This window comes from Mus pahari, chromosome 4 (assembly GCF_900095145.1).
Source record: "Mus pahari chromosome 4, PAHARI_EIJ_v1.1, whole genome shotgun sequence".
NCBI classification, from domain to species: Eukaryota; Metazoa; Chordata; class Mammalia; order Rodentia; family Muridae; genus Mus; species Mus pahari.
The window spans coordinates 132343828-132356340 of record NC_034593.1 but is presented as its reverse complement, the minus strand read 5'-3'; the positions used below and the strand labels follow the sequence as shown (position 1 = coordinate 132356340).

Here is a 12513-nt window from a genome sequence, read left to right as displayed (position 1 = left end):
TGTGTAGTAGGAATGGTCTGTTTGCTTGCTTGCTTGTTTACACTAATAACGTGACTTTATCAAATCTCCTGAAATGTATCAGATGCTTTGCAGTCTTGTGTTTCAAGCTCATTTTACCTAGCATTTTATTTGTATCATTATTTTTTTAGATGACAGAGGGAATAGGGAATAAGTGATTTTGCTCTTTAAAATGGAGGCAGGGCTTTAGAATGTCTATACATTTTGTTGTGGTGTTATTTTATGGCCCTATTCTATAGAAATCACAAAGTCTGTGCTTATGCTTAGGAAATTAACTAAAAATGTGAAGTAACTTATTATATATCAAGAAGAGAGGGTGCTATGTATTTTATAATTTTCTGATACCTTTAAACATTATCAAGCAAAAAAACCAATTTTATAACCCGGCTATGTGATTTCGGTACATGAACATTGACCTTTAAACAGTCACCATCCCCCAATCAGCTAACAGGTGATTTTTAGGAGTATATATAGACCTGCCAAGAGACACAGAGAAAGAAAGGCCTCTGGGCAACCAGGCTGGAATGATGGCTTTCTCCAGGGGGCCTGTTTTCCTCCTCCTCCTCCTGTACCTGTTTCAGATGTCAGACACTTCCTTGGTAAGGCTGAATGAGAATGGTTATGAAGACATCATTATTGCCATTGATCCTGCTGTGCCAGAAGATACAACAATAATTGAAAGCATAAAGGTAAGAATATAAGGCTATCTCTTATATGAGTTATGAAGAATAAAAATGTTAATAGTAATAGTAAGAGTTACTATGGAAACGTCTCAATTCTTTGAGAAGTTTGAAAACAGAGCAGACAGTTTCAGAAAGCATGGAGTGAGATGAAGGCTCTAAGACATTTCAGATGAAGGTTGTAGAGGTTCTAGAAGATATACTACCTTCTCACTGTAAGATCAAAGACAAACCAGAGAGCCTCTCTGATCTTCAGCTTGTCTGTCATTTAGAAGTTGGATTCTTGTTCTGCTTTTGTAATTTACTTACTTATTGTGCATGCATACACATATGCATGTGATACCATTGAGGAAAGAGACGTAACTTAAAAGAGAAAGGAATTATAGATTCGCCTTCTTTCCGGGTCATCAGTAATATCAGAGTGAGTGGGAGAGTAGGTATGAGGTTAGTAGGTTACTCAGAAGAGCGAGACAGAGCAGAGTACAGCTGTAACAGGCAAGAGCGTAAGACACTGTTTCCTGCAGGGAAGCCCTCAGAGAAGCCCCACTCATGATGTGACATGTCAGCAGACACTAAGATGAGAGCCTTATGTGGGTAATAGCGGCTTGTGTAATCAAGGAAACTGAATAAGCTGGAGGAAGGATGCCTGCCTTACACTGAAGCTGGAACAGGCTCAGGCACAGTGGCAGAGCCCAGACCACTGGAAAGTGCATCTTTATGTTCCTACTGAGTAATGAGACTTTATGACAGAGCTTAGTGGAGGATGTGGACACTTTGGTGCCTATTCTATGACCACTCTGTCTTCCTGAAACCATAGAAGGCTCACTCATATCACATCACTGTATAAATGTAGGGTAGGGGTGCAGAAGGAGCCAGGCTGTGGTTATGAACAGGAGCGTTGACTGGGACAAGGAGGTGTCAGGAGTGATTCAAGTGATGCTGAACATATTTGGAAAGCATGAAAGACAACAGTCTTGTTGATTTATACTTGTGTGGAAAGGAGAAGGTAGAGAGGAAATGTTGAGAGGCAAGGCAAACTTTACAACCTTGTCTTAACTACCTGTAGAGACCTTTCATCGTCTGGGAAGGGAAACTATAACGAAGAGCTGTGTCTGGGGAGGACGAGTTAGATCAAGGTGGATACAGATTGAGGAGCTTTCTGACATCCAGGGAGAAGAGACAGAAATCTGAATTCATGGGGAGATGTAAAATGTGTACTTAGATGAAAATTAGAGATGACCAGTGTGTGGAGGGTGTGAGTCCACCAAGTGGTTACAAGCAGAGGGAGAGGCCCCCTCACTAAGCCTAGGACTTTCGGTTGCTAAAGTCTCTTCCAATTCCAACATTCCATGTAAACACTGGCATTTCAGCTACATGGTCATTTTTCATGTCCTCAGGAGCAACATCCACAACTTCTTCTACTTGGTTTCCACTGGGCCCCAATACTTATTGTTGAGCTCCCTCCTGGGCATGAACTGAATTATCCTTATGCTTTCAAGTGGCTTCCACTTGTATGCTCTGTAAACCAACCAACAGCTCAGAGGTGTCACTACCTGGTGTCCTTTGAATTCTAAAAGACAAAACATATTTTTCCTATACAATACGAAGACCAGACTCTGAATGAGAGATTTTTGGTGTTCAGGAATAAATGATTGTCTTCAAACTTTCTGAAATCAGAAAATGAATATTTGATGAGACTATTTTTAGAGACAAAAAAGAATTCTCAGCATAGTCTTCTATTGAATATTACAAGTAGATATTCAATCCTTTGCCAACACGTCTATAGTTTAGTGGGTTTTGACAATTAGCCTTTTACAAAGTCTTCTATCATCAGGCAATTTTGTGACTTGCTATCCTCTACTTACACAATGATATTGGAAAACTCTTATAATTGATGGTTTGATATTCTCCATTATCAAGTTTCTTTTGTATTTTATGTTCAGGATCCTTTTGGGTTTAAAACCTGACCACTTCTGCAAACACTGATCTTTCAGCGTGTTTTTTTTTTTTTTTTTTTTTTTAATCTAAGAAAAAATTGGAACTCTGGGGAGGAATTTAGAAGGAATACAGTAGGATTTCTGTTTAGAAAACTTTGAGAAACCCTTATTAGGTATCCGGGTATAAGTGAAGATGAAAGTTACCTGCCATATCTCTGATAGCTCTCCATGGTCTACAAACACAATCTAATCTAAGAAAGCCAGATGAGTCATGGAGACTCTCAAGGAAATGCAGTCCCTTGGAGTTATACAATACACATCCTACACAGTTGTACACAGCAAGCCTACTGCTCCAATTAATAACTCAGTTTGAACCACTACCACTCTGTTATCTCATTCTTTCATTCTGAAAGAATTCCTGAATTCTAAATATCTCTCATTTTGAAAAGAGGCATCCAGGGGAAAGGAGAATTATTTTTGCCTCCTCCTGTGTGTGCTAAACAGCTTCTGAGCCACTTTGGAGTTCTTCACGAACTTCCTGCGCTGGACCTTCGTTCTCTGGACTCTGACCCTCTAATGTCGGGAATAATCTCTAATCAGCTTGCTGACTCTGCTGCACAATGCATGTGAGTCAGAGTGCTGGACTCTCGGAGGGCAGCATGGGGAGAGATGGAGGCCTTCAGGAGCAGTGGGCTTACGATAAAGCTGGAAGCATCAGAGGGTCCTGATACACAAAGCAGTGGAGACGCAGATGGCTCCCGTGAAATGAACATATTTTTGCTTTTGTTTATTTTTCTTTTCTTTTATATTTGTTTGTGTTTTACTTCCCTCTGAGAACCTGTTTATAAGGAACAGTCACCTTAATTGATTGTCATCTGTGTTTCTGTTTATTAGACATTGACAATGCTGAGAGAGAAATCCTCTAACAAATTACAGTAGCTTTGAGCTCCAGATACTGGGAGAGAATGTGTATTTTCCCATTGAAGGCAGAGTAACAATTCCGTGATCATTTTTTTTTACATGAACTATGGAATTTCTATTACCTTGCCCTCCAAAAGTCCAACCTTCCCACCTCTTCCAAGAGTATGGAAAGAAAGTCCCATCCTGATACCAGCTCCTGTGGGCTATTTTCCTTATGATGCATCTGCTAGAGCTGTTTTTGGTTCATTTCTTGACATTAGGAGTGTCTTTAGTCTACTAAAGGTATGGTAACCAGGCTTCAGACATTCCATAAGCCAACTAAAAAGTCTTCACACAAATATTGGATCCAAATAAATTACTCTAAACAACGGGTATATGACTACATAAATCAATTATTAAAATCAGCAAGTATGTGTCTCAAGTTGTCTTTTGCAATAAGATGATAGAGGACCCGGAAGCCTTTCCGGGTGTAGAGTGAGGCAAGTTATGGATTGACAGAGGTCAGGTTAAAAGGGTAGGCAGAGCCTGCTGAAGAATGAGCTTGATGCACAGCTTCTTTTGTAGTAACAGCTTAACAAGGTTCGCCATAGAAGTGTACCTGAGACTTGATTCCACTCTCATGATCATTTTTACGCATCTATTTCCCTTTGATAATAGGCAATGGTGACTAAAGCATCTACGTACCTTTTTGAAGCGACAGAAAAAAGATTTTTCTTCAAAAATGTGTCTATATTAATTCCTGAGAGTTGGAAACACAGTCCCCAGTACAGGAGGCCAAAACAGGAGAGTTACAAGCATGTAAGTATCAATTTTTTTTTTTTTTTTGTCTAACAACAACAAAAAAGTATTTTCTAGTGCTTGCTCGTTTTGCTACACATTTATTGATTTAGAGTTTTTCTAACTATTGTCTTTTCTGTTCTTCAAGTGTTAACAATCTTTTTAAACATTCTCAGGCTGACATTAAAGTGGCACCTCCCGCCTTTGAGGGCAGAGATGAGCCCTACACCAGGCAGTTCACAGAGTGTGAAGAGAAAGCAGAATACATCCACTTCACCCCTGACTTTGTACTGGGGAGAAAACAAAATGAATATGGAGATTCAGGTGGGGAATTTGGTTAAAACATTGCATGTTTGCAACAATACTCTATTAAATAAAGCAAACTGGAGCAGAAACCCATGGCTCCAAATCTTGATTCCTCTGTTAGCTTTGTGACATTAAACAAGTGGCTTAATTTAAGGTACTTTTTCAAAGTCATTTAAATGTTCTCAAAATTCAACAAATTCTTTATGAAATAGTCGATGTAACCTACATAATCTAAATAGCATATCTATATCTTTCTTCAATATCAACTCTTCAGGAGCTTTTTTAGTCAGTTTTTTCTCCCTAAAGTTGCACCCTCAAAATATTGATACAGCAGAGTTCTGTATATCTGATTAGGCTGTTGACAGGGTTGGTACTTGGCAAGCCATAAACTAAAATGTGAGACCTTTAACTCCTCAAGAACTGAAAATCAAATCCTGGTTTACTGAGACTGTGGCATATGCTCCATAATGTTTCATTGATTTAATATGCTATGTAATAAAAATTAATATTCCATGCAGCAATGAATATCTTTTAATACAAAAGCATTTTTATCAACAAAATATAAACTTTAGGAGTTACAGAAAGCCTAAACCCAAATATAAACTCTCCCATCACGGTGGCCTGGAAATTTTTGAGATATAAAATTTACCAGTCAAATTATGACTATGTATTTCAAAATGTCTTACAGGAAAAGTGTTGGTCCATGAATGGGCCCACCTTCGCTGGGGAGTATTTGATGAGTACAACGAAGACCAGCCATTCTACAGTGCTTCATCAAAGAAAATCGAAGCAACAAGGCATGACATGACTCCTAAGTACCCTTAAATGACCTCTGGATTTTAAATTCTCTATAGTCCTTTCCAATGACAAGCATCCATTTTTTTGTTCCAAGGCAGATAACAGATGCAATATCACAAGCCTATTTTATGCTTATTTTAGACCATTTCCCTTGAAGACAATGATTAACTGTGCAAAAATATACATAGCCTCAATGCCAATCATTTGTTCGGCATTTTGACACTTTTTATTTAAACATTTCTCCCATAGATGCTACAACTCATTTAGAATTTGTTTACTGAATTTGAACTGCAAGTCAATGAGATAAACTGTGGCTAAAGCCTGGTGTATCTGTTCTGAGCACTGGCAGCTATGACTCTCCCATGGGACAGCACACATCAGTCCTTCTTCATTCCATTGTCTTTCTTGGCAGTCCCTCATTCTCTTTGTCCAGTCACATTGTCCTCTGGATAAAAACATGTTCCTTGAGTAGTCAAAGCACATGTAGTTATGTGATGCCACTCTTCAAGGACTTCTTCCTGGAAAAGAAGACCACACTGCACACCAAGAATAATTGGTCCACTGGTTCTGTCAACCAGGTGCCTACAGAGAGTTGGTCCAAGGCCAACTGCAGGAATGACTAAGGGAAAGATCCACCCACAGCTTTCATTCCAGCAGAAAGCCCCGCTGTGTGTGACTGGAGATAACCCTTTGGGGTTTTTTGTTTTTTTGTTTTTTTTTTTCATTTTTTTTTTGTTTTGTTTTGTTTTCATTACACTTTCTTGAAAAACAAATAATTACTTTGATTTGCCAGCAGTGGAGGAAGGTCATGGCAGCTACACAAGAAATACCATGCCACAAAGCTCAGTGGGAACAGGACCACTTTTCAAAGGAATGACTAAATTTTCTGTTGGATTCATTTTCATATTTTCAGGTGCTCCACAGGTGTCACGGGTATGAATAGAGTCCATACATGCCAAGGGGGCAGCTGTATAACCAGAAGGTGCAGAACTAATTCCACCACAAAGTTATATGAAAAGGATTGTCAATTCTTCCCTGATAAAGTTCAATCAGAAAAGTCATCCATAATGTTCATGCAAAGTATCGTTTCTGTAAGTATGACTGTCACTGTGTCCAGAATCTATAATCAAAGGATTTGTCTAACCTCAATAATTTTAAAATAATCATGATGATGGTCATGATGATGATGATGGAAATGAGAGTAAGAAACTACACATTGCTAGGCAAGTGCTCTACCAGAGATATACTGGATGTTAAGCATGACATGAGGATTAAATATGTTAATATAGAATTCATTGAACATTGATTGACACTCAGTAGTTATTCATCCTCTATTGAACATTAACACTATTGTCTGTTAATAGATAATTATTAACTATTATAATAAGTCTACTTTAGTGTTAGTATTTTACTTGAGCATGCATATTTGTTAAATACTATACAAACTCTCCTTTAATTTTTTTTAAAAAAAACCTTTTTCTTTTCTTTTGTTTCTTTTTTATCAGATTTTTTTTTATTGAACATTTTACTTACATTTCAAATGTTATCCCCCTTCCTGTTTTCTCATCTGGAAACCCCCTATTCCATCCTCCCTCCCCTGCTTCTATGAGGGTGGTCCCCCACCAACCCACCCACTCCTGCTTCCCCATCCTGGCAGTCCCCTATACTGGGGTCGAGCTTTCACAGGACCAAGGGCCTCTTCTCCCATTAATGTCTGACAAGGCCATCCTCTGCTACATATACGGCTGAAGCCATGGGTCCCTCCATGTGTACTCTGTGACTAGTGGAAAAAAACCCTTTTCCAATTAAAGTTGAACCCTCCCAGATAGCCTCCCTCAGACCACTCCTGAGCCCCTGTCCCCACTCTCAACAACCATTTTTTCTTTGATAGCTATTGTTACATACATCCATAGCAAAGTATCAACTATAGCCACTTTGCTAGGCCAGCATAATTACTTTTAATTTCTAACACTGGACATACTTTTGCTTTGTTTTACAGATTATTTTTTAATACATAAAATAGTAATTTTCTATAATTTACTACACTTTTAGGTGACTGAATTCTGTAAAAAAGAAAACCATAATCGAGAGGCTCCAACTCTACATAATGAAAAGTGCAATTTGAGAAGCACATGGGAAGTAATCAGTAGTTCTGAGGATTTTAACAACAGCATCCCCATGGAGACGCCACCCGCTCCACCCTTCTTCTCCCTGCTGAGGATCAGTGAGAGAATTGTGTGCCTCGTTCTTGATGTGTCTGGGAGTATGTCTGTAAGTTCCTGGGCTCGTTTTCATTTGTTTGTTTTTGTTTTCAGTTTGAGTATAGAAATGTACTTGAGAAGTTTATAGTTCATTTAGGATGAACAATGGAAGTATGTTCTAATCCTAGCATTTGGGGGACTAGGCAAGTTCAAAGTCAGTTGGGTTGCATAGAAAGACCCTATCTCAGAAAACAAACCACAAAAGCAGATATCATTATAGTCCAGAAATGTTATTATCGCTGTCTCAGCATCACCTACCTAAGCAAATCATTTCTACAATTTCTACAATTTAGTACAGACATTCATGTTCACCAAGAGGAGGGCTGGGCACTTGGGGTGCTGTATAGGAGCTAATGCTTTGCCAATTCCAAAACTGCCTTTTGCATATCTCCAGTCCTGTATATTTTATTGATACTACCTGGGCCTCTCCAGACCAGACTAAGAGTTTCACTCAGAACTAGAACCTTTTCTGATACAGAGAATATAATATATGTATGACCAATAGAAAGCTGCGAAAGTGAATATGAACTACAAACAAGCAGGTGTAATATGATAAGGCACTCAGTGACTGCACTGTGGGGTGAGACAGACATGCTAAGGCAGAAATTAAAATATCAGCAAGGAAGGGAAAGTTGCCATTGAAAAGGCAATGTTCATAGCAGCCTTATTTATAATAGCCAGAAGCTGGAAAGAACCCAAATGTCCCTCAATAGAGAAATGGATACAGAAACTGTGGTACATTTACACAATGGAGTACTACTCAGCTATTAAAAACAATGAATTTATGAAATTCTTGGGCAAATGGATGTATCTGGAGGATATCATCCTTAGTGAGGTAACCCAATCACAAAAGAAGTCACTAGATATGCACTCACTGATAAGCGGATATTAGCCCAGAAACTTAGAATACCCAAGATACATTATGCAAAACAGAAGAAAACCAAGAAGGATGACCATTGTGTGGATACTTCATTCCTCCTTAGAATAAGGAACAAAATACTCATGAAAGGATATAAGTACAGAGACAAAATTTAGAGCTAAGATGAAAGGATGGACTATCCAGAGACTACCCCATTTGGGAGTCCATCCCATCATCAGCCACCAAACCTAGATACTAATGCTCATGCCAACAAGATTCTGCTGAAGGGACCCTGATATTGCGGCCTCTTGTGAGGCTATGCCAGTGCCTGGCAAACACAGAAGTGGATGCTCACAGCCAGCTATTGGATGTAACACAGGGTCCCCAATGGAGGAGCTAGAGAAAATACCCAAGGACCTGAAGGGGGCTGCAACCCTGTAGGTGGAACAACAATATGAACTAACCAGTACCCCCTGAGCTCGTGTCTCTAGCTGCATATGTAGCAGAAGATGGCCTAATCGGCCATCACTGGGAATAGAGGCCCCTTAGTCTTGCAAACTTTATATGACCCAGCACAAGGCAAGGCCTGGGCCAAGTAGTGGGAGTGGGTGGGTAGGGGAGCAGAGGTGGGGGGAGGGGTATAGGAAACTTTCAGGATAGCATTTGAAATGTAAATAAAGAAAATAATAATAAAAAAAAAAAGAAAAGAAAAGGCAAATAATGGCAGGGACTGAATGCATGAGCCACAGTGACATGTGATTTCATGGAAGAGAGAAGAACGTTCAAAATCACACAGGTAGCCCGAGAAATGTCACTGAGGAGAGAAGAGACTGCCCATTGAGAGATTAATAGAATACCCTAGATAGGGTCCAGGTATATCTGTGTTTTAAAAAAAAAAATGGTGTGATGGCTCAGCAGGTAAAATAGTCTATCAATATGAGTTCAAGAATCAGAAGAGAACTGACTCCTCAAAACTATCTTCTGACCTCCACATGGACTCCGTGACACACAAACACATACACACACACACACAGACACACACACACACACACACACACACACACCAATAATAATAATAAATGATAATAATGACGGTTATGATAAAGGCAGAAGAGATCGCTCAGTGGGCAAAGGCTCTTTTGGCTAACCCTAACTACTTGAGTCCAAACTGTGGAATTCAAATGATGGAAGGCAAGCACTGAGTCCCTGTAGCTGTCCTCTCAATTCTACATATATATCATAACATGTGTGCTGTGGTACAAGTATCCTTGCACCCACAAGCTCACCATTCCAAAAAAAAAAAAAAAAGTAATAAAAATCAGAAGATAAAATGATAGATGAACAGGCAAGACAAAATTGTAGATATGTAGGAGTGGTGATTTGGTTAGAGAAGTTCTCAAACCACTTTGGGCATGGGTTGAAAGGAGAATCTAGAGGAAATCAATGTGTGACCTGTACATCCTGGACAGTCATCTAGTTAAGAGAGACATGGTTACCAATGAGTTACCAGAAAACCTATGCAGTCGCCCTACTGATAGAGAATCACAGGAAAGATTAGAAGTAGAATGGGCAGAGTAGGTGGCCTTCTCAGAGTTAATGGTAGCTCAGCAGGCTCCTTGCTGAGTTACACAATTCAGCTATGATTGGAGACCAAGAGAGTCGGGTTGAGGTTTCCAAACCTGGGATGGGAGTTTAACTTAACAGATGTGATCATGGGCTGAATTGTAATGTGAATCATTGCCTTAGATTCAACCCAAGCCCCACCTTTGACTTGGTTACTAAGCCACTGGGAACACCTCAAGTAGAAAGCTATGAACTTCTTCATGTGTGCCACGTTACATATAACTACACTTATTAATTTGCCAGTTAAAATTATAATTGCTTTCTTGCATAGTTCAAATTAACAGTTGTACAGTTCTCTCATCTTCCAGTTGAAAACCACTCATTTCTTTTCTTATCATTTTCCCCCAGACTTACGATCGTCTGAATCGAATGAACCAAGCAGCAAAATACTTTCTAAGCCAGATAATTGAAAATAAGTCCTGGGTAGGGATGGTTCACTTTAGTAGCCAGGCCACTATTATGCATGAGCTGATCCAAATAACCAGTGACATCGAGAGAAACAAGCTCTTGCAAACCTTACCTACAAATGCCGATGGAGGGACGTCCATCTGCTCTGGAATCAAGACTGCATTTCAGGTAAAAAAAAAAAAAAAATCCCACTGCACATGTATTTTGATCTTTGTTTTGTTTTTAAGACAAAGTGAAGTTCTACTGCTCTTGCTTGTCTCTTGATTTTAGCATAACTAATCTTAAAAGGTTCTAGACAAAACACACAGGAAAAAAATAACTTTGATGTCCATGCTATCTTAACACCTGGGAAATCAAGGCACAGGGATGAAAATTTCAAGGTCATCTTTGCCCAGATCATTAGCGGCCAGCATGTGGTGAAGGGGACTCTGTCTCATCTGCAATTTCAACATGCTTAGAACATTAGATCCCTGCTATCTAAGTATTTAGAGTTTCCTAATTTGGACTCCATTGGTTTTAGTGCTGTTCTCGTTGCTCACTCCAGTTGGCTATATGTATAACAGATTTTATATAAACCAACTGGTTTGTCAGATGATATCAGGCAAAGACAATGTGTTCCATATTTTAAGTATCTATTGGCATGGGTTTTCCTGGGTCAGATGTTATTTAGTCCCTGTGAATTTTTCTGATTCCTGACCCCACCCATCTTTCAGTTGAGCAAATATCCCCTGTTTTAGGGGAGGAGGACATAAAAATTGTATATGTTCTTCAAGGATTATTGAATTTAAACTCTATGATTCTAAAACAGAAATTATCTCTATCCTATACTCTTTCTATAGTTTCTTTTTTCTAACTTTCCATCAGGATAGCTAACCTAGTATGATATGATAATGGCATTCTGAATTATGCTTACAGGTATTTAAAAATGGAGAATACCAAACAGATGGGACTGAGATCTTGCTGTTGAGTGATGGGGAGGACAGCACAGCCAAAGTCTGTATTGACGAGGTGAAAGACAGCGGGGCCATAGTTCATTTCATTGCCTTGGGACCATCGGCTGACTTAGCTGTAACAAACATGAGCATTTTAACAGGTAAAACATGAGCTCTACATCACAGACTTCCAGTTGTTGTGTACAGATGTAGACGTGATGTTCGACTCCTTCTACACTCATTTTTGCAAGAGCCAGGCTAGGGATTTGAGAGCAGAGTCAAAGAGACCCAACCTCTGTCCTTATCATAGTCCTTCTCCAGTTGGCTGGAAAAGACACATAAAACTGTCAATCCAAACACATAGATCGAATTTCTTCACAGCAGGATGAGTATAGAATAAAATTTAATTGAGAGTTACAAGTCCTCTATGCTCCAAAAATGGTACAGTGGGGAAGGAGAGGAAAGGAGGTATATGGAATCAAGTGGCGCCCAAAACAGGCCTTGAACAAAGTCTGGAATTTTCTAGGATAAAGACAATGAGAAAATACAAACTATGGTAACTTACTTAATATTAAGTATGGTAACTTACTTTAATATACAGATGTGATGAAAAGTGATTACGTTTCTAGTACCTTCTCAAACATAGTAGAGTACACAATAGTGCCAATATCAATTATTATACTCTTTTGGCTTTCATGATACCAAGTATATATAATTGGGTTTTTTGTTTTTGTTTTTGTTTTTGTTTCAGGCTATTTAAACTCCTACCATTCCTAACACTTTATGGGCATTTTACAATTTATTTCTCTCACAAATATTCTCACCAATACCCAGGCTTTGTCAAGATACCTTGATAGAGCAATTCTTTTATTTTTTCCAGTTTTCTGCTCCTAATCTATTTTATGCTGACAAAAATATAGATAATGTGAATAAGAATTCATAATTCCCCTAAAGGGCTATACAAAAATCTGTGAACTTAAATAGGCAGAATCT

At 38.9% G+C, this 12513-nt stretch overlaps 1 protein-coding gene across 1 annotated transcript in view; it reads left to right on the top strand.

Moving 5' to 3' along the window:
* The first annotated feature begins 542 nt into the window (after positions 1-542).
* Positions 543-12513, top strand: part of LOC110320912 (calcium-activated chloride channel regulator 4A-like) — a 19865-nt gene continuing 7894 nt past the window's right edge. Inside the window, exons 1-8 of the mRNA XM_021196979.1 lie at positions 543-707; positions 4214-4354; positions 4510-4657; positions 5328-5436; positions 6351-6528; positions 7490-7708; positions 10529-10756; positions 11504-11681. Of these exons, the coding sequence (XP_021052638.1) occupies positions 543-707; positions 4214-4354; positions 4510-4657; positions 5328-5436; positions 6351-6528; positions 7490-7708; positions 10529-10756; positions 11504-11681 (1366 nt within the window). The remainder of the gene's footprint in view (positions 708-4213; positions 4355-4509; positions 4658-5327; positions 5437-6350; positions 6529-7489; positions 7709-10528; positions 10757-11503; positions 11682-12513) is intronic.